Source organism: Leopardus geoffroyi, chromosome A1, assembly GCF_018350155.1.
Source record: "Leopardus geoffroyi isolate Oge1 chromosome A1, O.geoffroyi_Oge1_pat1.0, whole genome shotgun sequence".
NCBI classification, from domain to species: domain Eukaryota; kingdom Metazoa; phylum Chordata; class Mammalia; order Carnivora; family Felidae; genus Leopardus; species Leopardus geoffroyi.
Window position 1 is genome coordinate 156,396,269 of NC_059326.1, and position 25,993 is coordinate 156,422,261.

The 25,993-nt window shown below is 36.7% G+C and overlaps 1 protein-coding gene across 5 annotated transcripts in view; it reads right to left on the reverse strand.

The window, feature by feature from the left end:
* The window catches only part of KIAA0825 (KIAA0825 ortholog), a 396,110-nt gene that overhangs the window by 319,941 nt on the left and 50,176 nt on the right, over positions 1-25,993 (reverse strand). For 4 of the 5 annotated variants that reach the window (XM_045498038.1, XM_045498057.1, XM_045498048.1 and 1 more), the window contains 2 exons: positions 7,827-7,995; positions 4,214-4,883 (listed from right to left, as the gene is read on the reverse strand). In XM_045498038.1, coding sequence (XP_045353994.1) covers positions 4,214-4,883; positions 7,827-7,995 — 839 coding nt within the window. Of the gene's footprint in view, positions 1-4,078; positions 4,884-7,826; positions 7,996-25,993 lie in introns of those variants that run through there. The other variant, XM_045498073.1, reaches the window with a different exon arrangement.

Genomic DNA, 25,993 nt, shown 5'->3' on the forward strand with positions numbered 1-25,993 from the left:
TAGAAGAAAGCAGCTTTTTTCCTTTGCTCCTTGACACTGGTCTTGGCAATGATTCTTTGGATGTGATACCACAGGCACAAGCAACAAAAGCAAAAATAGCATGGGACTACACCAAACTAAAAAGCTTCTCCACAGCACAATAAATAATCTACAAAATGAAAAAGCAACCTATAGTAGGGAGAAAATATTTGCAAACCATCTATCTAAGAGTGGATTAATATCCAAAATATATAAAGAACTCATACAACTCAATAACAACAACAAAATTTTAGAAAGGCCAATGGACCTGAATAGACATTTTTCCAAAGAAGATATACAAAATGGCCAACAGCTACATGGAAAGATGGTCAACATCAGTAATCAGCAGAAAATTCAAATAAAAACCACAATGAGATATAACCTCACAACTGTTAGACTGGTTATCATCAAAACGACAAGACATAACAAGTACTGGTGAGACTATGAAGAAAAGGAAACCTGTGTGCACTGTTTGTGGGAATATAAATTGGTATCTTCACAGTGAAAAACAGTAGGGAGTTCTTCAAAAAACAAAAGAAAACAAAACAAAACAAAAAAGAACTACCAACAGCAATCTCACTTCTGGGTATATATCCAAAGGAAATGAAAAGAAGATACTGAAGACATATCTGTACTCCCATATTCATTACAGCATTAACCATAATAGCCAAGATATGGAAACAACCCAAGCGTCCCTATATGGAGATACACACACACACACACACACACACACCACAAATATATGATGGAATATTATTCAGCCATGAAAAAGAAAGGAAATCCTGAAATTTGCAACAACATAGATGGAACTTGAAGGCATTAAGCTAAGTGAAATGTCTGACAGAGAAAAGACAAATATTGTATAGCTACATTTATATGTGAAATAAAAAAACCCTGAATTCATAGAAACAGAGTATTATGGTGGTTAGCAGGGGCTGGGGAATGGAGGAAATGGCAAAATGTTGATCAAAGGGTACAAATTTCTAGTTAATCATTTCTGAGGCTCTAATGTACAACACTGTGAATATACTGAATAATAGTGTATTAAGTCGTTGAAAGTTGTTAAGAGAGTAAATCTTAAATATTCTCACCACCAGAAAGTAATGGTAATTATGTGACATGAGGGAGATATTAGCTAATGCTGTGGTGGTAACTAACAAAATACATAAGTGTATCCAATCACACATCGTAAATTTTAAACTTACACAATGTTATATGTCAATTATATCTCAATAAGGCTGGAAGAAAAAAGAATGGTGTACATACAACGCCTGCTTAAGATAGATCAATAGGTTACAAAATAGGAATTATAAGAAAAATACTTTCAAATTCGTGTTATATAGTCATCAGATGAGAAGAGGGTGAGATGGTTTAGAAAAAGTAAAACAATGGCTGCACTAAAGTAGAGTTAGCAATATGGAGAATTCAGAGCAGAGTGTTTTTTTAACAGAATGAGCTATTTCTATCTTGTTCTTTCAGGCAGTGGAGCACAGTGACATAGCAGAGGATCTGCAGTTAGACAGTTTGAGTCCTGGCTTCCTTCTGTAATCTTGACCAAATTAATTATCTCTATGCCTTAGTTTCCTCACTGTGTAATAGAGATAACAAATAACGGCACCTACCTTGTTGGTTGGTTAGGATTAAATGAGAAAATGCACATCAATGTTTGGTGCAATAAATGTTAGCTATTGTTATCTTAGGGAAAATCTTTTCTATAGTTTCAGGCAAAATAAGTCTTGGTGAGCATAAAGATATAGATATACATTAACATATATATAGATATCTTATATCTTATAGATATATAGATACATATAAAGATAGATATCTATGTCTCTATCTATCTATCTATCTATCTATCTATCTATCTATCTATCTATCTATCTATCGGGGTGCCTGGGTGGGTCTGTGAGTTGAGCGTCTGACTTGGACTCAGATCATAATGTTGCAATTCATGGGTTTGAGCCCCATGTCAGGCTTGCTGGTGTCAGTCTGTCAAATGCAGAGCCCACTTCAGATGCTCTGTCCCTCTGCCTCTCCCCAACTTGCTCTCTCTCTCAAAAAATAAAACATAAAAAAAATTATTGAAGACCCCCAAGAGTTCTTAAAAAAATAAAGATAATACAATGTACAACCCGTTCAAGTCAATGTAGACTTTATTCTAATAGGGCTATAAGTTACTGTAATTGTATTAATATTTATAAAGAATGTTTATCATTACGTTATTTCACTTATCTCAAAGTATATTTCCTTGATAAATAAAATTTGGTCATTGGGTCAGATATTAGTAGCAAATATGGTTGATCCATTAAGAATTAGTTTAGCAGTTCTTATACTACATTAGAAGCAGTTACTCATTTTGTTTTCTTCCCCTAGTGGGTCTAGCTCAGAACCTTAAACATGGAAGCTGCTATATGCCTTGCCAATGTTAAATGCTCAATAAAGCTGCACCAAATTGATTTTCAGGTAGTCCACCTGAACAGTGCTGTCTGAAATCTCTTTTGCAAGCAACAAAGCACTATACACCTTAAAACAAGGTCCAATCGCATGATGGTTAAGTACATGGGTCTTGGAGACATGAAGACCAACATATGAATTCTGACTCTGTACAACATGGCCCAGAGCAAGTTAATGTTTCTAAGCTTCTTTCTTTGTTTATGAAATTGAGATAATAAGAAAAAGAACGCATGTGGCACAGTGCCTGGCATATGGAAAGTATTAATTTAACAAGTGATTTACACCAACGGTTAGATAAAGGAGCTTGAGAAAGATCAGTGCACCTAGACTTGCAGAAAATGTTTCAAATTTTGGTGTTAAAGCCTACACACATAGTTTTCTCTCACGAATGAGAAAACACCTCAATATCAGCCCTAAAGACTCCATAGCAACTTACACATATTTTCAACCATATGGATCTTTTCTTCTGTTATAAACTATATTTAGCATATATAAAACTTTCATGTTTTAAACACTTTACAAGTAAGCAGGAATTCTTTTAGAGAATATAAAAATTTTTAGAAAATAAGTACACTCATGAAATGCATTTAAAATTTATGTAACAATTAAAATGAAAATCTATTTGCTTTGAGCAAAACTGTAATGTTCCTAAATTAGCTGACTTTGCATTCTGCCATAACCTAAAGTTGGCTGATGCATGTCTGTTCTGTGATATGATATAGCTTCCAGAGGAAAATAAAAAAAATATAAGATAAAACATTAAACTACTTGAAAATTCATATATCAAAGTATTTTGGTATTCTGGCATTTTATTAAGGAAGGTATGTAAAAATATGGTGAGCTATGGAAATTTTTAAAAGTGATCATAAATTCAAAGACAGCAATTCACCAAATAACAATTTTCAAACACTTAAAAACTATAGTTTATGTACCTATTTAGAAATATACCTCAGAATTTTTACATAAAAGCATGACTAATAATTTTAAAAAATAATATTTTTATCGTGATTTTTCTCCACTAGTGGGAAATTAAAATGGTGACAGAAAAGTTTATTATATCACAATAATTTCCTTCTTTTTTCCTTTACCTTTTATATAAAATTAGGAATTTTCAAATCACCTTTTCTTTATGGATATTCTTATAGAAATGATACTAGAGGAACTTTTAAAATGCTATGCCTCTGTGACCAATTATAATATAGACTTTTATAGTTACCATTTCACAATAGCTCTTTATTGGAATTGACTAAAAGAATACAATTCTAAACGTCCAATTTTAGTTCATGTGAATTTCAACAAATCTTTAACAATTCTTTTTACCTAATGATGTTTCAGGTTTGGAAGATACAATGGGTTAAGAATTATACTTTTCTGTTACATATATGAGAATATTGATATATATATATATATATATATATATATATATATATATATATATATATATATATATACAGTTTCACCCGGTAATTTATGCAATCAAAAAAACCAAAACTCTTATTGGCAACATTTTTGACTTACATTTTCAATATCTTTAACAATTTAAAGAACAGGAAGAAAAGCACGTCTAGGACTATACCTACAGAAAAAGAAATGCAGAAGAGAAATGTGCACTGAAAAATTTCATAATATTTATTTTCTGATTTAAAGTTTGCAGTAAGTTTAACCAAATAGAAAAATGTTAGAAAATTAAAGGTATCAAAAGGCTTAAGTCAAACCGAACAAATTAAAAAAAATCACTAACCCAAAGCATGCACTGATCCTCTATGCCTGCTGGAGCTCTTGCTTGTTTTAATCACACGGATAGCACTTTCTTTGAACTGCAGCTCACAAAAATTTTCAAGAAACTTTGCCATTTCTTCTGCAACAGTATCCAGGTAAGTTTCTTTAATGAATTTCGCCATTGAGGTGGGAGCTAAAATTTCGTGTAGTGTGTTAAAATCTTCTTTTATCATTGAGTATAACCTAAGCATTGTACTTTGGTATCCATGAGCCATTATGTCTAAATTCAATTCTCTGCTATAAGCAGGAAAACAGTTCTGCAGGAGCTCAGCCAACAGTTTATTCTGTATGCTTTGGTACTTGATTATAACTTCTGATTCTGGATAAAGAAACAACAGTTGTTGTATGCACTGCTTTTTCAACCAAATTTTGTGCTGTGAATTGATGATTTCATTATGGCTTTGTAATTTGTTCACTAAGAAGCGTCGAAGATGTAGTCTTATGTTATCCCAGATAGACTGTACATCCATGGAGGAATCATCTTCCACAGAATGAAGAGAAGTCCGAGAGAGGAAATGGAAAGATGCTCCACTTAGAGTTGCCGGGAACGAAACGCTGCTCTGGCAGGAGAGATCCCAAAGTAAATCCAGTATCACTTCTTCTTGATTTAGTTCACTCTTCAACGAATCTTGCTAATAAAAGTAAATTATAACATGAGAAATGTGATTAGCTGTAAGAGTAATAGTAAAAATGATTTCTATAGTCACACAATTTCATACTAATTCATTTCAATTTAGAATCAATATTCAAATGGTCTTCAAGTGTGTTTTGCATTTGGAATTTAATCAATTCAGGTATTTTAGAAGGTTAGCTTTATGATCCGTTAAATTATGCATGCTCAGGTGATGATCTATATTTTCAGTTAGCCTTCCAAACATAATATAGTTTTCAGCCCTCATTGTTATCCATCCCCAATATAATCTGAGCTGCAGCTTGAAAATTCTAAATAAAAACCTATAGCAAAACGTTGATTGAAATGTATTCCTCTGACAAAATAAACTCAAGATTATGTCCCTAAGTGATTCCTGGTAGAAAATTTTCATGCCTGAATAAGCATATCTATTATTATAGAACCCCAAATGAACATACAAAATGGAGACCTTTAAATATAGTCTGTGCCCAGAGGTTACTAATACCTGCCATCCTGAGAAATAAAATATAATATAAAGACATTAACTTTCATTTAAGTCCCTTTTTGAGAGCCATGTTAAGAAATATTTTACTTTGGAAATTAATCTGAGAATATTTCAGTTCTCTCCAAAAAGATAAGTAACTCAATATGGGGAAAAAATACTCTCAGAATCATTCCCCAAAAGATGATACAAAATTATTCCTTTATGCCTTCTGTGTTGCCAGAAAACAATGATAGGTATAATTATGAATAGTAAAGGAATAAAAAGTTACTTTCTTTTTAGACCTTGTATTACATGCACACATTCTCCTTACATGCTGAATTTCCTAATTTTGTCTCTTTCAGGTAACACTGAAATTAGTTTATATTCTCTGAGTAGTAACAAGCTGATTCTAAGAAAACTGGAAGCAAAATTCAAGTGGCATTAAATAAGGCTGACTTTGAAATTTCCTATTGACAAAGATACCACAGGTATTATGTATGATTCAGAATTATGCAGAAGTCATGCGAATTCCAGGAATTTGCTCTGAAGCCATTCTAAGCAGTGCTCTATCCAATTTAATGTTCCATATGTAATATAGATAGATAGATAGATAGATAGATAGATAGATAGATAGTATTTTATTATATAAAAAGCACTTATCTATCAAGTCTTTGGCTTATTCACAATAAAAATTCTGTGATACAGATATTTAGAAACCCAGTTTGCAGATAAGGACACTAACATGCAACATGTTTAAGGTACTTTCCAAATGTCACACACAGTAAAGCACAAGACCAAGAATGAATCCGTGGCTTCATTCTCCCTATCTATGTTCTTTCTACGACACTCCAGAGAGCCACAACGTGCACTGATCTTTCTGAAGCTTCTCTCTCTCTCTCATCTCTCTCTATTTAGTGCTTTTGATACTTCTAGAAAAAAAATGGTAAATTCTATGAAACAAACAAGTCATGTTAGTGCCTCTATCTTGGGTTTCTTTTAATCAGTCTAAATCTGTAAATATTTGATCAAACAATATTTAAAGAATAATAGGTTCAGGACACGTGTATAGTATGACTACTTAAGTTTGAGAATAACTTCAGTATAATTGTCATAATGAGAACCTCTGTTTCTTATTTAAGTACTTAGATAATAAATTAAAAAATTTCTATTAAAAAAAAGAAAGCTATGAAAAATGGCTGTTAAGATTGACAGCTTTAGCATGTAAAAACTTGATAATAAGGTCGTTTCAACCAGAATCTGTTTAATAATGTGGTTCTTTCCTCAAAATAACACGATCAATTATGTAAAAAAAACCTAGGTCTGGAACAACCCTATCAGTTTAATGAATTTGAGCAAAACTAAAGTGGCCTTTGCCCTGCAGTGAATACAGAATGACTTATGTGTGACAGATTAAAAGATAATTAAAAGCTTTTGCTTTTAATTAAATGAGAAAGCATTATTACATCAATATTAATGAAATTCAATACACATGGCTCTTAATAGAAATTAAAGGAATAACTATGTCCATATTTATTCTTCAAGCCTGCACCTTCAAGAGATAATGGGTGAGGGGATTTTCTTAAAAGAATAGGCTTCAGGGCACATAGTCTTCCTTTCTCTTCATTACTTTGTAAACATTAAAGAGACATCTGCAATAATAACAATAGCCAAAAACTTTTCATCTGATTCTGTCATCCTAAGCCATCTACAACCTCAAGATATTTTCCACATCTGCCTTAGTCAATGTTTGATGTTTAGACGAAAACAGTGCCTTTTTTCCCCCTAAAGAAAATCAAAACCATAGCCACAGACATACTGCTTTCTAACAATCATGCTGTTTGTTTGGGAAACTGTTGTTGCAAGCTACTCCTTGTAGATACAGGGGTAATAAAGTAAGTGTTCTTACTCCATGGCTACAAACACATCCTAACAGTGAGTGGTCAGTATTAAAGAATGACCAATGTACTATTTCCCCATCAATTAACAGTGGTCTTGTAGAAATTACAGCCTTGCTTGAAAAAACTGGGTATGCCTGCAGTTTGGGAATACATGGAATGATAGACAAGGCAACTTAAAAGATACAATCAACAGTGATCTCATTATGCTTAATAATAAGTACAGAGAAGATGAGTGGTTGTGAAGGACATAAAACATAATAAATATGAACTTTTCTGGTAGACAAATGTGTGGTACATATCTACACATTTTGGAATTATAATGTTTAATCTCCATTTATATAAAACTTCATTTTATTGATACAAATCATTGTAAAAGGTAAAAAACAAACAGCTCACTCTACTCCACTGGGGATACAGAAACCAAACAAAACCCCAACCCCTAGATATGGTAGGATAACAAGGCCACTAAAATATTTACATATAAGAAGCTGAATGAATTATATTCCTGTTCACCCACCCCACCTCACTATAAAACAAAGGATTTTTTTTGTTGTTTTTTTACCAGCGTTTTGAGGAATTTTATCAAATCTCCATGGGGAATGGAAGGTGACTTGGATGAATTATAATTATAGTTATCTAGCCACTCAAAACAGTCAGTTGTCGTTTGCAGCTGCACATCTGGACACTGCTTGTTAACTTCAGATTGTATTTCTTTAATGCAATGTTCTATGCTATAAAAAAGAAAAAAAAGATTATTTTGGTAGGAAACAAGTAATGGCTCCATGTCATAATATCACAGGACCTGAGATGTTTATACGTGGTACCTGGTTGAATACGGTTTACAAAATTATAAAGCATTCATACGATAGGAAACAATAACAAAGAGACTACATATTTTCATTCAGAATTGAAAACTGAATGCTCAGATTTTCTGGCAATTTCCTATCACACACAGTGGAGGAAATACAAGATATAAGATATCTAGATACTCTGAGATAAATCAGAAATCATTCTGTGTTAAAACAAAAATCAAGCATGGCTACAATGAAATGATGGTCCTCTTGATAAGCAGTAGATGGAATGCAGAGATAAGATACTTATGTTGACTAATGATCATAAACATAGTCTACTAATAGGTGAATGACTATACAAATTATGGAAAACTTCAATCAATGGGATATTAAAATGTCACAAAGCAATTACAAAAACCTTGTAATTTTAAAAGTTGTAAAACATAGATACATGCTGTATACACAATGTTATTACAGCCAACTATCTTTTCCTGCCCTGGAACTCCACTCCAAAAAACGAAAACAAAAACATACTAAACACTGTATTAAAAAAAAAAAAAAAAAAAAAAAAGACTGGAAGGAAATGAAACAAAACAAAGGGTTAATAGCAATTATCTTTGGGTAATGAAATTGATCTTTTACATTTTACTTTTCTATAATTTTCTAAAGTTTTAGAAAGTATATAATACTCATTTACCAAAAAATAAACTAAAAACAGAAAAACTTGTCCAATTGAATCTTTCAATACATATCTGCTTTAAAAATAATATACAGAGTACCCTTAGTTCTAACACTAAATGGATATACTATGTTATTTTAGTTTTCATATAAAATCTGTGGATTCATGATTATAAATCTTCGTGGTATAAACTGATGACCTTAAGCAGAATGTCATCTGTGGAGCCACATGGATATGACATATTACTACCACCTGATGGCAGCATATCTAAACTGCAAGAAAGCTTATTAACAGAAAAATTCTTTTGAAGCTGACCGCCCTCACCCAAAATTGACAGCTATGCATTTGCCTCTTAATAGTATTAAGAAAGATCTGTTACTAAAAAGGTTATTACTGTTTTGAAAATATCATTGCTATTAATTATAGATACCATGCGACAAAATTATTTAAGCTTCGGAAACCAAACTGATTATTAAAACTGATGTCATATGAATGGCTCTTCAAAAAAAAAAAAAAACCCCATCAGGTGTGGGTTGCCTATAAAACACACTGTCAATTTAAGGAAGGCTTTTCAGGAGACTTCTGAGCATGAGTGAATTCAAACTGAATTACCATGAAACAAATAACATTCTGAGACTCAAAGAGCTTTTTCATGAAAACAAGAAAAAGAATACCTCCTTAGGCCACAGGCCATGCAATTTCCTGATGGGACAATTCTATTCAGGAATACCAGTTCTAAGTCAGCCTTAATATTGGCAGATATGTTTTTAACTTATGTAAGCACATCTATGGATGAGAAACATGATACCTGAAGCATACACCTTAACTCTAGGGACCCTTTAACAAAGGTTTTTATTATAGCATCCTCATGTGTCTCATTCAATGAAACCTAATAGATTATAGCAAAGTGAATTGGAAAGGCTCAGTGCTGAGTCTGCCTAAATCTGTTTCAATCAAGACTCAGCTTTTAGGCTAATCTCTAACATCTGAATCTGGGTAGAGGCCAATAACCAGAATCTATAAATAGGGTAAAGCCTTCTGAAGGCTAGATATTTTAGTAATTTGTCTAAACACTGATAAAGGGACTGAGCAGTTAGTTGCATTTCAGACCACCTCCCTCACTGATACAAACTAAGACAGTTGAGCTGGCTTTTAAAATCACAGATTTTTGGGGTGCCTGAGTGGCTTATTCGGTTAAGTGTCTGACTCTTGACTTCAGCTCAGGTTATGGTCGCATGCTCCATGAGAATGAGTCCCAACTCAGGCTCCTACTGTTGGGATTCTCTTTCTCCCTGTCCCCCACCCACACTCTTGGTCTCTCTCTCAAAATAAATAAACTTAAAAAGTTTTTGTCATAAATTTTTTTAAATATTTATTTATTTATTTTTATGAAATTTATTGTCACATTGGTTTCCATACAACACCCAGTGCTCAGCCCAAAAATGCCCTCTTCAATACCCATCACCCACCCTCCCCTCCCTCCCACCCCCCATCAACCCTCAGTTGTTCTCAGTTTTTAACAGTCTCTTATGCTTTAGCTCTCTCCCACTCTAACGTTTTTTGTTTTTTGTTTTTTTTTCCTTCCCTTCCCCCATGGGTTTCTGTTAAGTTTCTCAGGATCCACATAAGAGTGAAAACATATGGTATCTGTCTTTCTCTGTATGGCTTATTTCACTTAGCATCACACTCTCCAGTTCCATCCACGTTGCTACAAAGGGCCATATTTCGTTCTTTCTCATTGCCCTGTAGTACTCCATTGTGTATATAAACCACAATTTCTTTATTCATTCATCAGTTGATGGACACTTAGGCTCTTTCCACAATTTGGCTATTATTGAGAGTGCTGCTATAAGCATTGGGGTACAAGTGACCCTATGCATCAGCACTCCTGTATCCTTTGGGTAAATTCCTAGCAGAGCTACGGCTGGGTCATAGGGTAGGTCTATTTTTCATTTTTTGAGGAACCTCCACAATGTTTTCCAGAGCGGCTGCACCAGTTTGCATTCCCACCAACAGTGCAAGAGGGTTCCCGTTTCTCCACATCCTCTCCAGCATCTATAGTCTCCTGATTTGTTCGTTTTGGCCACTCTGGCATGAGGTGATATCTGAGTGTGGTTTTGATTTGTATTTCCCTGATGAGGAGCAACATGGAGCATCTTTTCATGTGCCTGTTGGCCATCCGGATGTCTTCTTTAGAGAAGTGTCTATTCATGTTTTCTGCCCATTTCTTCACTGGATTATTTGTTTTTCAGGTGTGGAGTTTGGTGACCTGTTTATAGATTTTGCATACTAGCCCTTTGTCCGATATATCATTTGCAAATATCTTTTCCCATTCCGTTGGTTGCGTTTTAGTTTTGTTGATTGTTTCCTTTGCTGTGTCACAAAATTTTCAATGTCAGAACTTCTGATTTTGTTTTTAGTTGGCTAAACATCTTGTCATTCTGCCATTCACCACTGTCTAAACATCTTGCTTTAAAAAAACAATAGTTGGAAGTGTAGAGATTTATTGCCCGATTAGTATACAAAGGTATTATTTTCAAAATTTAAGGTGAAAGCTTGATATGTAATTTTTTATTGAGGTCAAAATTAATTCAAAATTACCTAAAATGTAAAATCATTTTCTTTTTATTTATTTAAAAAAAAATTTTTTTAACGTTTATTTATTTTTGAGACAGGGAGAGACAGAACATGAACGGGGGAGGGTCAGAGAGAGGGAGACACAGAATCTGAAGCAGGCTCCAGGCTCTGAGCTGTCAGCACAGAGCCCAACGCGGGGCTAGAACTCACGGACTGCGAGATCATGACATGAGCTGAAGTCGGCCGCTTAACCGACTGAGCCACCCAGGCGCCCCTAAAATTTTTTTCATATATGTGTAGTAGTAATATTGCTGATGGGGATCATAATCTTGGATGGGAGGAGGTCTATATAATTTCAGAGGTAGATGATGCAAGACCCTAGTCTAGGATTTTTGAAATAACAAGGTAATTGTCTTTATTCGGGTTTAAGTGTTTTCTGATTAACTGTAAGATGCTTCAAATTTTCTTTAGAAGAAAGGTCAGTCATAAAAAAAAAAGCTACCAAGATAATTCAACAAATAGAAATCCAAGTAACACTTTTATTGTTAGATCCTAGACATTAGCCCAAAAATGTAAACAGTCTAAAAACAGATGTAGAATCTCTTCCCTAAATAGTTTAAATTCCCAAATTTACACCATTAGTTGGCTTAGCAAGGACTTTTTTTTTGAGAGAGCAAGAGAACATGAGAGAGAGAGAGAGAGAGAGAGAGAGAGCAAGCATAGGCACACAAGTGGGGGAGGGGCAGAGGAAGAAGGAGATAGAATCTCAAGCAGGCTCCATGCCCAGTGGGGCTCAATCCCATGACCCTGGGATCATTAGCAAGAACTTTTTTTTTTCATTAGAAGAACTTTTAAAAGCATTTTTTTTAGCCTTATCCACTGAAACCATCTTAAATGTCTATCAACAAGAAAATTATTAAATTATTAAATAGTTAATTCACCGAGTAGAAGAGAGCCATGAAAATAAAAGTAGAAATGTAGCTATCAACATGGATGAATCTTACAAATACACTGTTGAGAGGAAAAGGTACAAATAAATACACACAGTACGATACTATCCACACAACAGTTTGAAAATCTGCCATGCATCAGTACACCTTACTATAAGGGATTATAAGCATAGGTAGTCAAAGTGGAAGGAAATGTGCTGGAGCGATCACCATCACCACATCCAGGGTGGAGATGAGAAAGTGGATGATATTGGAGAAAGGCATATAGTGAGCCTTTGCAGTCCTGGTATTGTTTTATTCCTTAAACTGGATGATGAGTGCATGAATGTTTATCATTAATACCCTTTATGCCTTTTCTTATGTCTCAACATTTCTTAATAAATTTGAACCCAATGTACTTAATTATAATGACTCTGAATTATCCAAGTTAGGGATGTGTATGAGTGCATACATTACTGACAGGCTGTGTGTAAATCAGATTTACAAACCATTTTTAAAATGCAATATGCAATATTCTTTTTTAGAAGATATCTGTGGTGGTTTTCTCATTCAACATTCACCCCTGGGTACCCTGAGTATAAAAATTACTTATTGAATGAAGACATGTTTGATCAACATTAAGTGAATGCTGAATATGTGGCAGGCACTGTGATATATACTTGGGATCCAAATGTGAATAAGACAGGGTCCCATCTCTAAAGGAATTCTGTCTAATGAGAGAGACAGACCTGTAAATAAATAACTTCATTACAGTAGGACTTGATAAGAGGTGTGTACAGTGCTAATACACAGGAGGCAGCTGCTAAATGTGCCTTGAAAGGTATAGAAAACGTATAGAAAAGGAAATTATATGCAAGGATATTGATGCTTTAAGAAAATTAATGGGGGGCGCCTGGGTGGCTCAGTCGCTTAAGTGACTGCCTTCAGCTCAGGTCATGATCTTGTGGTTCATGAGTTCGAGCCCCATGTCAGGCTCTGTACTGACAGCTCAGAGCCTGGAGCCTGCTTCGGATTCTGTGTCTCCCTCTCTCTCTGCCTCTCCCCTGCTTGCACTCTATCTTTCTCTCTCTCAAAATTAAATAAACATTAAAAAAAATTTAAAAAGAAAAAAAGAAAACTAATGGGATCACTGTTCTTAGAATTCCCTGACATCTGACCCCTGAGAATTTAGTGATCATCTAACTTTATTGCCATGTCACTTAAAAACAATGTTTATTTGGATAATGAAAAATAGTTTATTTGTATGGTCACAACTATATTTATGTATGCATGTAGGTGTGTATCTTACAGTTAGACAGCATTGAATAACAAAAGTGTAAGAGCCTATTAATATCAGGCTGGTATAGGTGAGGATAGGGAGAGGAACTGAGAAAAAGAGAAGAGAATATTTATGACATAAAATCTAGAAACTTTATTGTAAAAGTTCTTTCAAGATTTAAAACACAGAGTCTTTATTATTCAACCACATAATAATTCAAAGGAAAAAAAAAAGTATGTTCCATTGGGGAAAATTATGGCAATGTTTTTGATGTAAAGGTTGTAGAGAGGACTGGGAAGAAGATGGCGGCGTAGGAGGACGCTGGGCTCACAGCGCGTCCTGCTGATCACTTAGATTCCACCTACACCTGCCTAAATAACCCAGAAAACCGCCAGAGGATTAGCAGAACGGAGTCGCCGGAGCCAAGCGCAGACGAGAGGCCCACGGAAGAGGGTAGGAAGGGCGGCGAGGTGGTGCATGCTCCACGGACTGGCGGGAGGGAGCCGGGGCGGAGGGGCGGCTTGCCGGCCAAGCAGAGCCCCCGAGTCTGGCTTGCAAAAGCGGAGGGGCCGGACAGACGGAGTGTGTTCCGACAGCAAGCGCGACTTAGCGTCTGGGAAGTCATAAGTTAACAGCTCTGCTCGGAAAGCGGGAAGGCTGGAGGACAAAGGGAGGGAGAGCTGCTGAGCCCCCGGACGACAGAGCTCAGTTTGGTGGGGAACAAAGGCGCTCGCCAGAGCCATCTCCCCCGCCCATCCCCCAGCCAGAATCCCAAAGGGAACCAGTTCCTGCCAGGGAACTTGCTCGCTCCGCGCAAACACCCAACTCTGTGCTTCTGCGGAGCCAAACCTCTGGCAGCAGATCTGACTCCCTCCCGCTGTCACAGGGCCCCTCCTGAAGTGGATCACCTAAAGAGATGTGAGCTAAGCCTGCCCCTCCTGCCCCCATGCACCTTGCCTACCCACCCCAGCTAATACGCCAGATTCCCAGCACCACAAGCCTGGCAGTGTGCAAGTAGCCCAGACGGGCCACACACCCCACAGTGAATCCTGCCCCTAGGAGAGGGGAAGAGAAGGCACACACCAGTCTGGCTGTGGCCCCAGCGGTGGGCTGGGGGCAGACATCAGGACTGACTGCGGCCCCGCCCCCCAACTCCAGTTATACACCACAGCACAGGGGAAGTGCCCTGCAGGTCCTCACCACTCCAGGGACTATCCAAAATGACCAAGCGGAAGAATTCCCCTCAGAAGAATCTCCAGGAAATAACAACAGCTAATGAACTGATCAAAAAGGATTTAAATAATATAACAGAAGGTGAATTTAGAATAATAGTCATAAAATTAATTGCTGGGCTTGAAAACAGTATAGAGGACAGCAGAGAATCTCTTGCTACAGAGATCAAGGGACTAAGGAACAGTCACGAGGAGCTGAAAAGCGCTTTAAACGAAATGCAAAACAAAATGGAAACAACGACAGCTCGGATTGAAGAGACAGAGGAGAGAATAGGTGAACTAGAAGATAAAGTTATGGAAAAAGAAGAAGCTGAGAGAAAGAGAGATAAAAAAATCCAGGAGTATGAGGGGAAAATTAGAGAACTAAGTGATACACTAAAAAGAAATAATATATGCATAATTGGTATCCCAGAGGAGGAAGAGAGAGGGAAAGGTGCTGAAGGGGTACTTGAAGAAATTATAGCTGAGAACTTCCCTGAACTGGGAAGGAAAAAGGCATTGAAATCCAAGAGGCACAGAGAACTCCCTTCAGACGTAACTTGAATCGATCTTCTGCACGACATATCATAGTGAAACTGGCAAAATACAAGGATAAAGAGAAAATTCTGAAAGCAGCAAGGGGTAAACGTGCCCTCACATATAAAGGGAGACCTATAAGACTCGTGACTGATCTCTCTTTTGAAACTTGGCAGGCCAGAAAGAATTGGCACGAGATTTTCAGTGTGCTAAACAGGAAAAATATGCAGCCGAGAATCCTTTATCCAGCAAGTCTGTCATTTAGAATAGAAGGAGAGATAAAGGTCTTCCCAAACAAACAAAAACTGAAGGAATTTGTCACCACTAAACCAGCCCTACAAGAGATCCTAAGGGGGATCCTGTGAGACAAAGTACCAGAGACATCACTACAAGCATAAAACATACAGACATCACAATGACTCTAAACCCGTATCTTTCTATAATAACACTGAATGTAAATGGATTAAATGCACCAACCAAAAGACATAGGGTATCAGAATGGATAAAAAAACAAGACCCATCTATTTGCTGTCTACAAGAGACTCATTTTAGACCTGAGAACACCTTCAGATTGAGAGTGAGGGGATGGAGAACTATTTATCATGCTACTGGAAGCCAAAAGAAAGCTGGAGTAGCCATACTTATATCAGACAAACTAGACTTTAAATTAAAGGCTGTAACAAGAGATGAAGAAGGGCATTATATAATCATTACAGGGTCTATCCATCAGGAAGCGCTAGCGATTATAAATGTCTATGTGCCGAATAACAGAGGCCCAAAATATATAAAACAATTACTCACAAACATAAGCAACCTTATTGATAAGAATGTGGTAATTGCAGGGGACTTTAACACCCCACTTACAGAAATGGATAGATCATCTAGACACACGGTCAATAAAGAAACAAGGGCCCTGAATGAGACATTGGATCAGATGGACTTGACAGATATATTTACAACTCTGCATCCCAAAGCAACAGAATATACTTTCTTCTCGAGTGCACATGGAACATTCTCCAACATAGATCATATACTGGGTCACAAAACAACCCTTCATAAGTTTACAAGAATTGAAATTATACCATGCATACTTTCAGACCACAATGCTATGAAGCTTGAAATCAACCACAGAAAAAAGTCTGGAAAACCTCCAAAAGCATGGAGGTTAAAGAACACCCTACTAACGAATGAGTGGGTCAACCAGGCAATTAGAGAAGAAATTAAAAAATATATGGAAACAAACGAAAATGAAAATACAACAATCCAAACGCTTTGGGACGCAGCGAAGGCAGTCCTGAGAGGAAAATACATTGCAATCCAGGTCTATCTCAAGAAACAAGAAACATCCCAAATACAAAATCTAACAGCACACCTAAAGGAAATAGAAGCAGAACAGCAAAGACACCCCAAACCCAGCAGAAGAAGAGAAATAATAAAGATCAGAGCAGAAATAAACAATATAGAGTCTAAAAAAACTGTAGAGCAGATCAACGAAACCAAGAGTTGGTTTTTTGAAAAAATAAACAAAATTGACAAACCTCTAGCCAGGCTTCTCAAAAAGAAAAGGGAGATGACCCAAATAGATAAAATCATGAATGAAAATGGAATTATTACAACCAATCCCTCAGAGATACAAACAATTATCAGGGAATACTATGAAAAATTATATGCCAACAAATTAGACAACCTGGAAGAAATGGACAAATTCCTAAACACCCACACTCTTCCAAAACTCAATCAGGAGGAAATAGAAAGCTTGAACAGACCTATAACCAGCGAAGAAATTGAATCGGTTATCAAAAATCTCCCAACAAATAAGAGTCCAGGACCAGATGGCTTCCCAGGGGAATTCTACCAGACGTTTAAAGCAGAGATAATACCTATCCTTCTCAAGCTATTCCAAGAAATAGAAAGGGAAGGAAAACTTCCAGACTCATTCTATGAAGCCAGTATTACTTTGATTCCTAAACCAGACAGAGACCCAGTAAAAAAAGAGAACTACAGGCCAATATCCCTGATGAATATGGATGCAAAAATTCTCAATAAGATACTAGCAAATTGAATTCAACGGCATATAAAAAGAATTATTCACCATGATCAAGTGGGATTCATTCCTGGGATGCAGGGCTGGTTCAATATTTGCAAATCAATCAACGTGATACATCACATTAACAAAAAAAAAGAGAAGAGCCATATGATCCTGTCAATCGATGCAGAAAAGGCCTTTGACAAAATCCAGCACCCTTTCTTAATAAAAACCCTTGAGAAAGTCGGGATAGAAGGAACATACTTAAAGATCATAAAAGCCATTTAGGAAAAGCCCACAGCTAACATCATCCTCAACGGGGAAAAACTGAGAGCTTTTTCCCTGAGATCAGGAACACGACAGGGATGCCCACTCTCACTGCTGTTGTTTAACATAGTGCTGGAAGTTCTAGCATCAGCAATCAGACAACAAAAGGAAATCAAAGGCATCCAAATTGGCAAAGATGAAGTCAAGCTTTCGCTTTTTGCAGATGACATATTATACATGGAAAATCCGATAGACTCCACCAAAAGTCTGCTAGAACTGATACATGAATTCAACAAAGTTGCAGGATACAAAATCAATGTACAGAAATCAGTTGCATTCTTATACACTAACAATGAAGCAACAGAAAGACAAATAAAGAAACTGATCCCATTCATAATTGCACCAAGAAGCATAAAATACCTAGGAATAAATCTAACCAAAGATGTAAAAGATCTATATGCTGAAAACTATAGAAAGCTTATGAAGGTAATTGAAGAAGATATAAAGAAATGGAAAGACATTCCCTGCTCATGGATTGGAAGAATAAATATTGTCAAAATGTCAATACTACCCAAAGCTATCTACACATTCAATGCAATCCCAATCAAAATTGCACCAGCATTCTTCTCGAAACTAGAACAAGCAATCCTAAAATTCATATGGAACCACAAAAGGCCCCGAATAGCCAAAGGAATTTTGAAGAAGAAGACCAAAGCAGGAGGCATCACAATCCCAGACTTTAGCCTCTACTACAAAGCTGTCACCATCAAGACAGCATGGTATTGGCACAAAAACAGACACATAGACCAATGGAATAGAATAGAAACCCCAGAACTAGACCCACAAATTATGGCCAACTCATCTTTGACAAAGCAGGAAAGAACATCCAATGGAAAAAAGACAGTCTCTTTAACCAATGGTGCTGGGAGAACTGGACAGCAACATGCAGAAGGTTGAAACTAGACCACTTTCTCACACCATTCACAAAAATAAACTCAAAATGGATAAAGGACCTGAATGTGAGACAGGAAACCATCAAAACCCTAGAGGAGAAAGCAGGAAAAGACCTCTCTGACCTCAGCCGCAGCAATCTCTTACTCGACACATCCCCAAAGGCAAGGGAATTAAAAGCAAAAGTGAATTACTGGGACCTTATGAAGATAAAAAGCTTCTGCACAGCAAAGGAAACAACCAACAAAACTAAAAGGCAACCAACGGAATGGGAAAAGATATTTGCAAATGATATATCGGACAAAGGGCTAGTATCCAAAATCTATAAAGAGCTCACCAAACTCCACACCAGAAAAACAAATAACCCAGTGAAGAAATGGGCAGAAAACATGAATAGACACTTCTCTAAAGAAGACATTCGGATGGCCAACAGGCACATGAAAAGATGTTCAACGTCGCTCCTTATCAGGGAAATACAAATCAAAACCACACTCAGATATCACCTCACGCCAGTCAGAGTGGCCAAAATGAACAAATCAGGAGACTATAGATGCTGGAGAGGATGTGGAGAAACGGGAACCCTCTTGCACTGTTGGTGGGAATGCAAATTGGTGCAGCCGCTCTGGAAAGCAGTGTGGAGGTTCCTCAGAAAATTAAAAATAGACCTACCCTATGACCCAGCAATAGCACTGCTAGGAATTTATCCAAGGGATACAGGAGTGCTGATGCATAGGGGCACTTGTACCCCAATGTTTATAGCAGCACTCAACAACAGCCAAATTATGGAAAGAGCCTAAATGTCCATCAACTGATGAATGGATAAAGAAATTGTGGTTTATATACACAATGGAATACTACGTGGCAATGAGAAAAAATGAAATATGGCCTTTTGTAGCCACGTGGATGGAACTGGAGAGTGTGATTGTAAGTGAAATAAGCCATACAGAGAAAGACAGATACCATATGGTTTCACTCTTATGTGGATCCTAAGAAACTTAACAGAAACCCATGGGGGAAGGGAAGGAAAAAAAAAAAAAAAAAAAAAGAGGTTAGAGTGAGAGAGAGCCAAAACATAAGAGACTGTTAAAAACTGAGAACAAACTGAGGGTTGATGGGGGGTGGGAGGGAGGGGAGGGTGGGTGATGGGTATTGAGGAGGGCACCTTTTGGGATGAGCACTGGATGTTGTATGGAAACCAATTTGACAATAAATTTCATATATTAAAAAAATAAAAAATAAAACTCCAGAAAAATAAATAAATAAATAAATAAATAAAGGTTGTAGAAAACATTTTGGTATGCTTTCATGGAAAGCTAGAATTTCTATTTTTATTTTAAAAATCAGAGTAGAGGTGTCATGGTAGAGATTAAGATTTTTACAGTAAGAGAAATCTAAACATTAAAAAAATCCATTTCATGTTTTTAATGCTCTTGTTTATACTGTGTACCCACAACATAAATTCAGTCTAAAGAAAAGACTTTTTCAATCTATCACATGTTTAAAAGCACAAATAGTTATGAGATAAACAGTTTTCCAGTTTTTAGCTAAGTCCAATTTATCTAACTAGATTAGTAAAATTCCTAGGAATTAATAAGTAATTAATAGGGAAGAGGGCTGATATATAAAAATTAGTAATTAAACTATAAGCCAGCCATAAAATAAAAGCTTATTTTCCTGAATCAAACGTATTTTGGGATAGTACTTTCTAAAAGGTTGAGAAAAGGATTCATAAAACTATTTTAATGGCTAAAAAGTATAGTAAGAAATTAAACATCTATGCCAAACTGTCTTTTATTTCAAAGAGATTTTGGTCATTTCAAAATGTCTTAAGTATAGTTGCAAGGAAAAAACATCCTCAACACCAAATCCTGTTAACACTATCTGTTTAAATCTTTCTTAAATGTATCCTCCCCTTTCAATTCTTACTGTGAAAGACTGGGTTCAGTTTCTTTTTATCTCTCATCTGAAATATACAAATAACCTCCCAAGATTCCTGTTGTTATGTTCAGTTATTCTATGAGCAATGTAGGAAGAAAGAAACTTTTGGGGTGCCTGGGTGGCTCAGTCAGATGAGCATCTAACTCTTAGTTTTGGCTCAGGTCATGATCTCACAGTTTGTCAGTTCGAGCCCTGCATTGGGCTCTGTGCTGACAGAGCCTGCTTGGGATATTCTCTCTCTCTCTCTCTCTCTCTCAAAATGAATAAACTGTAAAAAACAAAGAAAGAAACTTTTGAGTTAGGACGCTCTGTTATTTATTGCTTTATATCACTAATCCTCACAACAGCAATTTAGAGAGGCTCTTGCATGGTTCAGACAGCTTCAAGAAAGTTCACACCTAGTGTAGGGGTTATGCCAATCTAAAAGTCTACAGCGCTTTCAAAAAATTTCAAATGTGAAATACTCCCCCAGCTTCTAATCAATGGCAGAGTCATCCTGGGAGTACAAGAGTAAGCTGGAACTGATCAGAGTCAGCCTGGCATTAGATCCCAAAGCACATCTTTTTTTTCCTCTCTCTTAAATTTACATCTAACTTGGGGGGTGCCTGGGTGGCTCAGTTGGTTAAGCGTTGGACTCTTGATATCAGCTCAGGTCATGATCTCAAGGTTGTGAGACTAGTCTACATCTTTATTTCCATTGCCTGGATAAGTTCAATCATTGTGCTGGACAACAGGTTTGACTGGAAGTTACGAGTGAGGGTTTAACAACATCCATGTAGGAAGGCACATACAGCATGCATTGCTCTATACTGCCTCTGGGAAAGAAGACAGTTTTAGCATTGCTGGAGAACAATTTTTCAACAGCTAAGTGTACAACTTCTCAGAAATCATCTTGTAGATAAACTCTCATAATGAAGGAAGAATGCACATATGCATGCATGTGTGAAGTAAAGGCAGAGAGACTGCAAAGAATATAACGTTCATCAAGAAGGAATTGGCTTGGGGTGCCTGGGTGGCTCAGTCGGTTAAACATCTGACTCGACTTTGGCTCAGGTCCTGATCTCACGGTGTGAATTCGAGCCCCATATTGGGGTCTTCACTGACAGGGCAGGGATACTCTCTCACCTCTCTCTACCTCTCTCTCAAAACAAAAACAAAAACAAAAAAACTTAAGAAAAAAGAGGGAAATGGCTTAATAAATTGTTGCACACCTAAATGAGTGAAATCTAAAAGATGAGGTAAAATTATATGGAGAGATTTAAAAAATGCATTAGGTAAAAAAAAATCTAACTATAGTACATCATATAGTTCCCATTTGTATAAAAAGGTAAAGTATGTTTGGGTGCATGCATACATATGCAGAGACTACTTCTGGATAGTTTTACAATAATTTAATCATATAGGTTACTTCTGAAGAACAAGACTACGAGGGTCAGAGCCTACCCTTCTGTACTGAACTTTTCCTCATATATGCCTTTCTCTGCTGTCTGAAATCTTCCATGAGTCATACTCATGTATGTATTTTCAAATACATAATGGAAAAGAAAACTAGCATGTGATGACAGCATCTTCTATCACATACTACTCATCTAGCCTCACACTAGTTAAAGATAAAGCAAACACAATAGATGCCTAATTGACTGTCTTCTAGCCTACTTTGTGCCAGGACTAGTTAAGGCAGTGTTGAGCAGCTGAAGTCTTTAATGTTTATTTATTTATTTTGAGAGAAAAAGAAAGCGCGAGCAAGGGAGGGGCAGAGAGAGAGAGGGAGAGAAAGAATTCCAAGCAGGCTCTTCAATGTCAGCATGGAGCCTGACATGGGGCCAAACTCACAAACTGTGGTATCATGACCTGAGCCAAAACCAAGAGTTGGATGCTTAACTGACTGAGCCACCCAGATGCCCTGAGCACTTGACGGCTTTAAAGTAGAGATGAAGGAAGTAATAATCCCAGTTTCCAAATCCCCCGATCCACCCCTCAGCTCCCTTACCATCCCAAAGAAAAACATTTAGTCCAGACATTCTAAAATTAGGACTGTAATTAACAAAGGCTGTGTTGTGTTAGTGGGACTCTTTATTTTTTTAAAAATATATTTTTTAAGGTTTATTTATTTTGAGAGAGAGAGTGTGTGTGTGAGAGTGAGCAGGGGAGGGGCAGAGAGAGAGGGAGAGACAGAATCCCAAGAAGGCTCCACTGTCAGCACAGCACCTGATGCAGGGCTCAAACTTGGAAACTCACGAATGACGAGATCATGACTTGAGCTGAAATCAAGAGTTGGATGCGTAACTGACTGAGCCACACAGGTGCCCCTCTTTTTATTTTTTTAAAAGTTTCTTTGTTTGTTTAGGTAAGTAAGTAAGTAACCTCTACACCCAATATGGGGCTCGAACTCAAGACCCCAAGATCAAGTCACATGCTCCTCCGACTGAGCCTGCCAGGTGCCCCTGATAGTGGCTCTTTTTAGACAGTGTTGACTATGCTGAATCCCTGACTAGGCGCTTTCCAGGGAAAACTGGCAGGGTTGGGTTAGATCTCAGGGCATGGATCTAACAGGAAAGATGAGCCAGCTACAGCAGTCTCATCTCATTACCGTGGCTCAGTTCTCTTTTAGTATCTCTGTCCTATTCTTTCCCTCAGAGGTGGGCCAGGTCTTCACCAGGCACCCCTGATTCTTAGCTCAAGAGGACTTACTTCCTAGTGGCCAATTAACTACCTTTCTCCCTGAGAAACAGGGGCCTAACTATTGTTGGCTCAATCTTATTGTTGGATGGGTATTTAGTATACTATTGTTCTATTTTTGTTATCATAACAACTTACAAACAAGCAGACACTTGCTTCCTGCTATTTCCCATGGAAAGATAATGACAATAATAATCCTTAAAAATATCTTAAATTTGGGGCACCTGGGTGGCTCAGTCCGTTAAGTGTCCAACTTCTGCTCAGATCATGATTTCGTGGTTCATGGATTCGAGCCCTGCGTTGGGCTCTGTGCTGACAGCCCAGAGCCTGGAGCCTGCTTCAGATTCTGTGTCTCCCTCTCTCTCTCTGCCCTTCTACTGCTCACACTCTGTCTCTCTCTCTCTCTCTCTCTCTCTCTCTCTCAAAAATAACATTAACAAAAATAAAAAGAAATCATCAAATAAAAATCCGTTATTGCCTTATACATTCTGGACCAAGAGCAGGTGAAGCTAACACACATAAAAATAAAAGTTACACTTTTTAAAAATGTCAAATACTTAAAACCCATGTGTTGCTTGAAAGGATCACTTAATAATCATCTGATGAGCTACTTTACCTTACCTAAAACAGAGGTCTAAGGGCAGTATTGCAGGCACACAACACAGGACTATGCAGAAAAGAGTTAGGAACACCACAGACATTCAAATAAGGAGCTAACAGAGAAAAAAACGAGGGAAGAAAGCAGGTCTACAAGCCACCATGAAACATGGCTCATCTTTCCTGTCTTCTTGCCTATCTCCACTTCTACCTGCACGCATCACTAGACTTTAGGTTGAGAGCTTCAGTAGGAGGACCAGATAAGTTTAAAAAGTAGCAAATGTCAATGGAGTCATGGAAAGTTTAGGTTACAGAGCTGAGGCCCAGGATGCTGTTTGCCTGGAGGCATTATTCATTCTGAGAAGGATAAGAGCCCTGATGGGGGAAACTGAAAATGCCTATTTAAGTCTCACTCTAGGTTCAAGGATAGATGGGGAAAGCTTTCGGGTTTCTTTCCATGTAGCCTAGTCTTGTGGAGTAATTTAGGAGAAGAGGTACAGATTCTGTCAGACGAATACATGAGAATAGAGAAACACATGAGAGAAGTACAAACGCTAAACTTAAAAAAGGAGTATGTATATATTAGTATCCCGTTTTTATTCCTAAGTAAGTGCCAAAATACTGCCACAAATAGTAATATTACAGTGTATGAAATGACTAATTTTCACTTTATCTGATTTGCTATGGCCATAAAATATATTAACGTGAATATGTGTGTCCACTGACAGATTTGTGGTTCTATCATGACAAGCCCAATGTTGACAGCTTATTTGAAGATTTCTTTTGGTTATTTCTTTCAGAACTTTAGGCCATCGTGTGGAAAACTTCCCCCCAAGTCTTCATATATAAATATAAAAAAATTAAGCATTATGTGGAAAATAAATGTAATGTATGGAATATGTATCCTCTGTAAATAAGCATGACTAAATTTACAGAAACCATCTATCTAATGTCCTGTCACAATTTAAAGTTAATGCTCTGCACCCCGCAGGCCTCTCCTGGATTAAGGCAAATATTATCTATGATAACACTTCTTGTTGTTTTTGTAGGTAAAACTTAGGTCTTGAAGGACACACAAAGACCTTCTATATTTAGAAAACAGAAAGGTAAAATAAACTTTTAATGATAAAATTGTATCTATCCAACTGAAAGTTAAGAGGAAAAAAAATATTCTTATTGTGATTCCAATAAAACTTCTACTCTTCAGTATCTTTTTCAACTATTAAGATCCATTTAGCCCAAAAAATATTTCAGTGACGTGCAGTTTTCAGTTACTGAACTAATGTGACTACAACATTCCTAGTATTCCTCTTTGGCAAGTTACTTACCTTCTTGTTACCAATTTTGATATGTGTTAAAAGTAAATAATTTGCGATCACTGATTTCCACGGTCAGACTCAAGAGTCACCTAGCTCTGACTTGAATGGAAATGATGATGTAGAAGAGAAAATGGCCTGAGAGAATGACAGCCTCTCTTGAAGGGCAGGTGAAGGTTCACTGACCCCTGGGCACTCTACTCCATTCTGGTGAATCACTGCTTTGGGGAAACAAAAGACCCTGTGGCTCGTAAAACCTGATGATATTAAGAAGAGGGAAGGATTTTATACTTAGAATTCAGGGTCACTGCTAGAAACACAACTTTAAAAATTCAAGGATAAGGAAAAATACCATATTTAAAAATGAATTACTAGTGTTTTTTCCTTTAAAAAGTATCTGGTAAACCCATATCATACAGATGTTCATTACTTATTCAATGTACACCATTGAGAGATAAATAGAACTGTTAGAATACAAAAATGCCAAGGGTAATTCAACTACTGCAGTGTAAGTGTGGCATAACTGATTCGTCATGACATACAATTTTCTAAAAGCTATTCTGTTAGAAGGCAATAAATGAGTGCATAAATGATTTACATTCTTCTGAGCCATGGTTATTATTCAGTATTTTATTCTAAAAAATATATACACCCTATACTATTATGTTTACTCTCTAGAGTATAATAAAAACATAATTGAATTTGATGAAAAATAGACTTTATTCTAAATGTAGCATACAGCACATATAGCTACTCCCTTATTTTATCCCTTGTGAAGATCAATGGTCACTTGAGGTGGTTCTGTTCTAGGTTTGTTTTAATATATGGGCAATAAAATATTTTTAATTTAAAAATTATATCCTTATATTCCATGTCATATTTCCTTTTTAATAACATGAGTTTTGACCTAAATAACAACTTATGAATGCAAAATACAATATTTTAATCACTG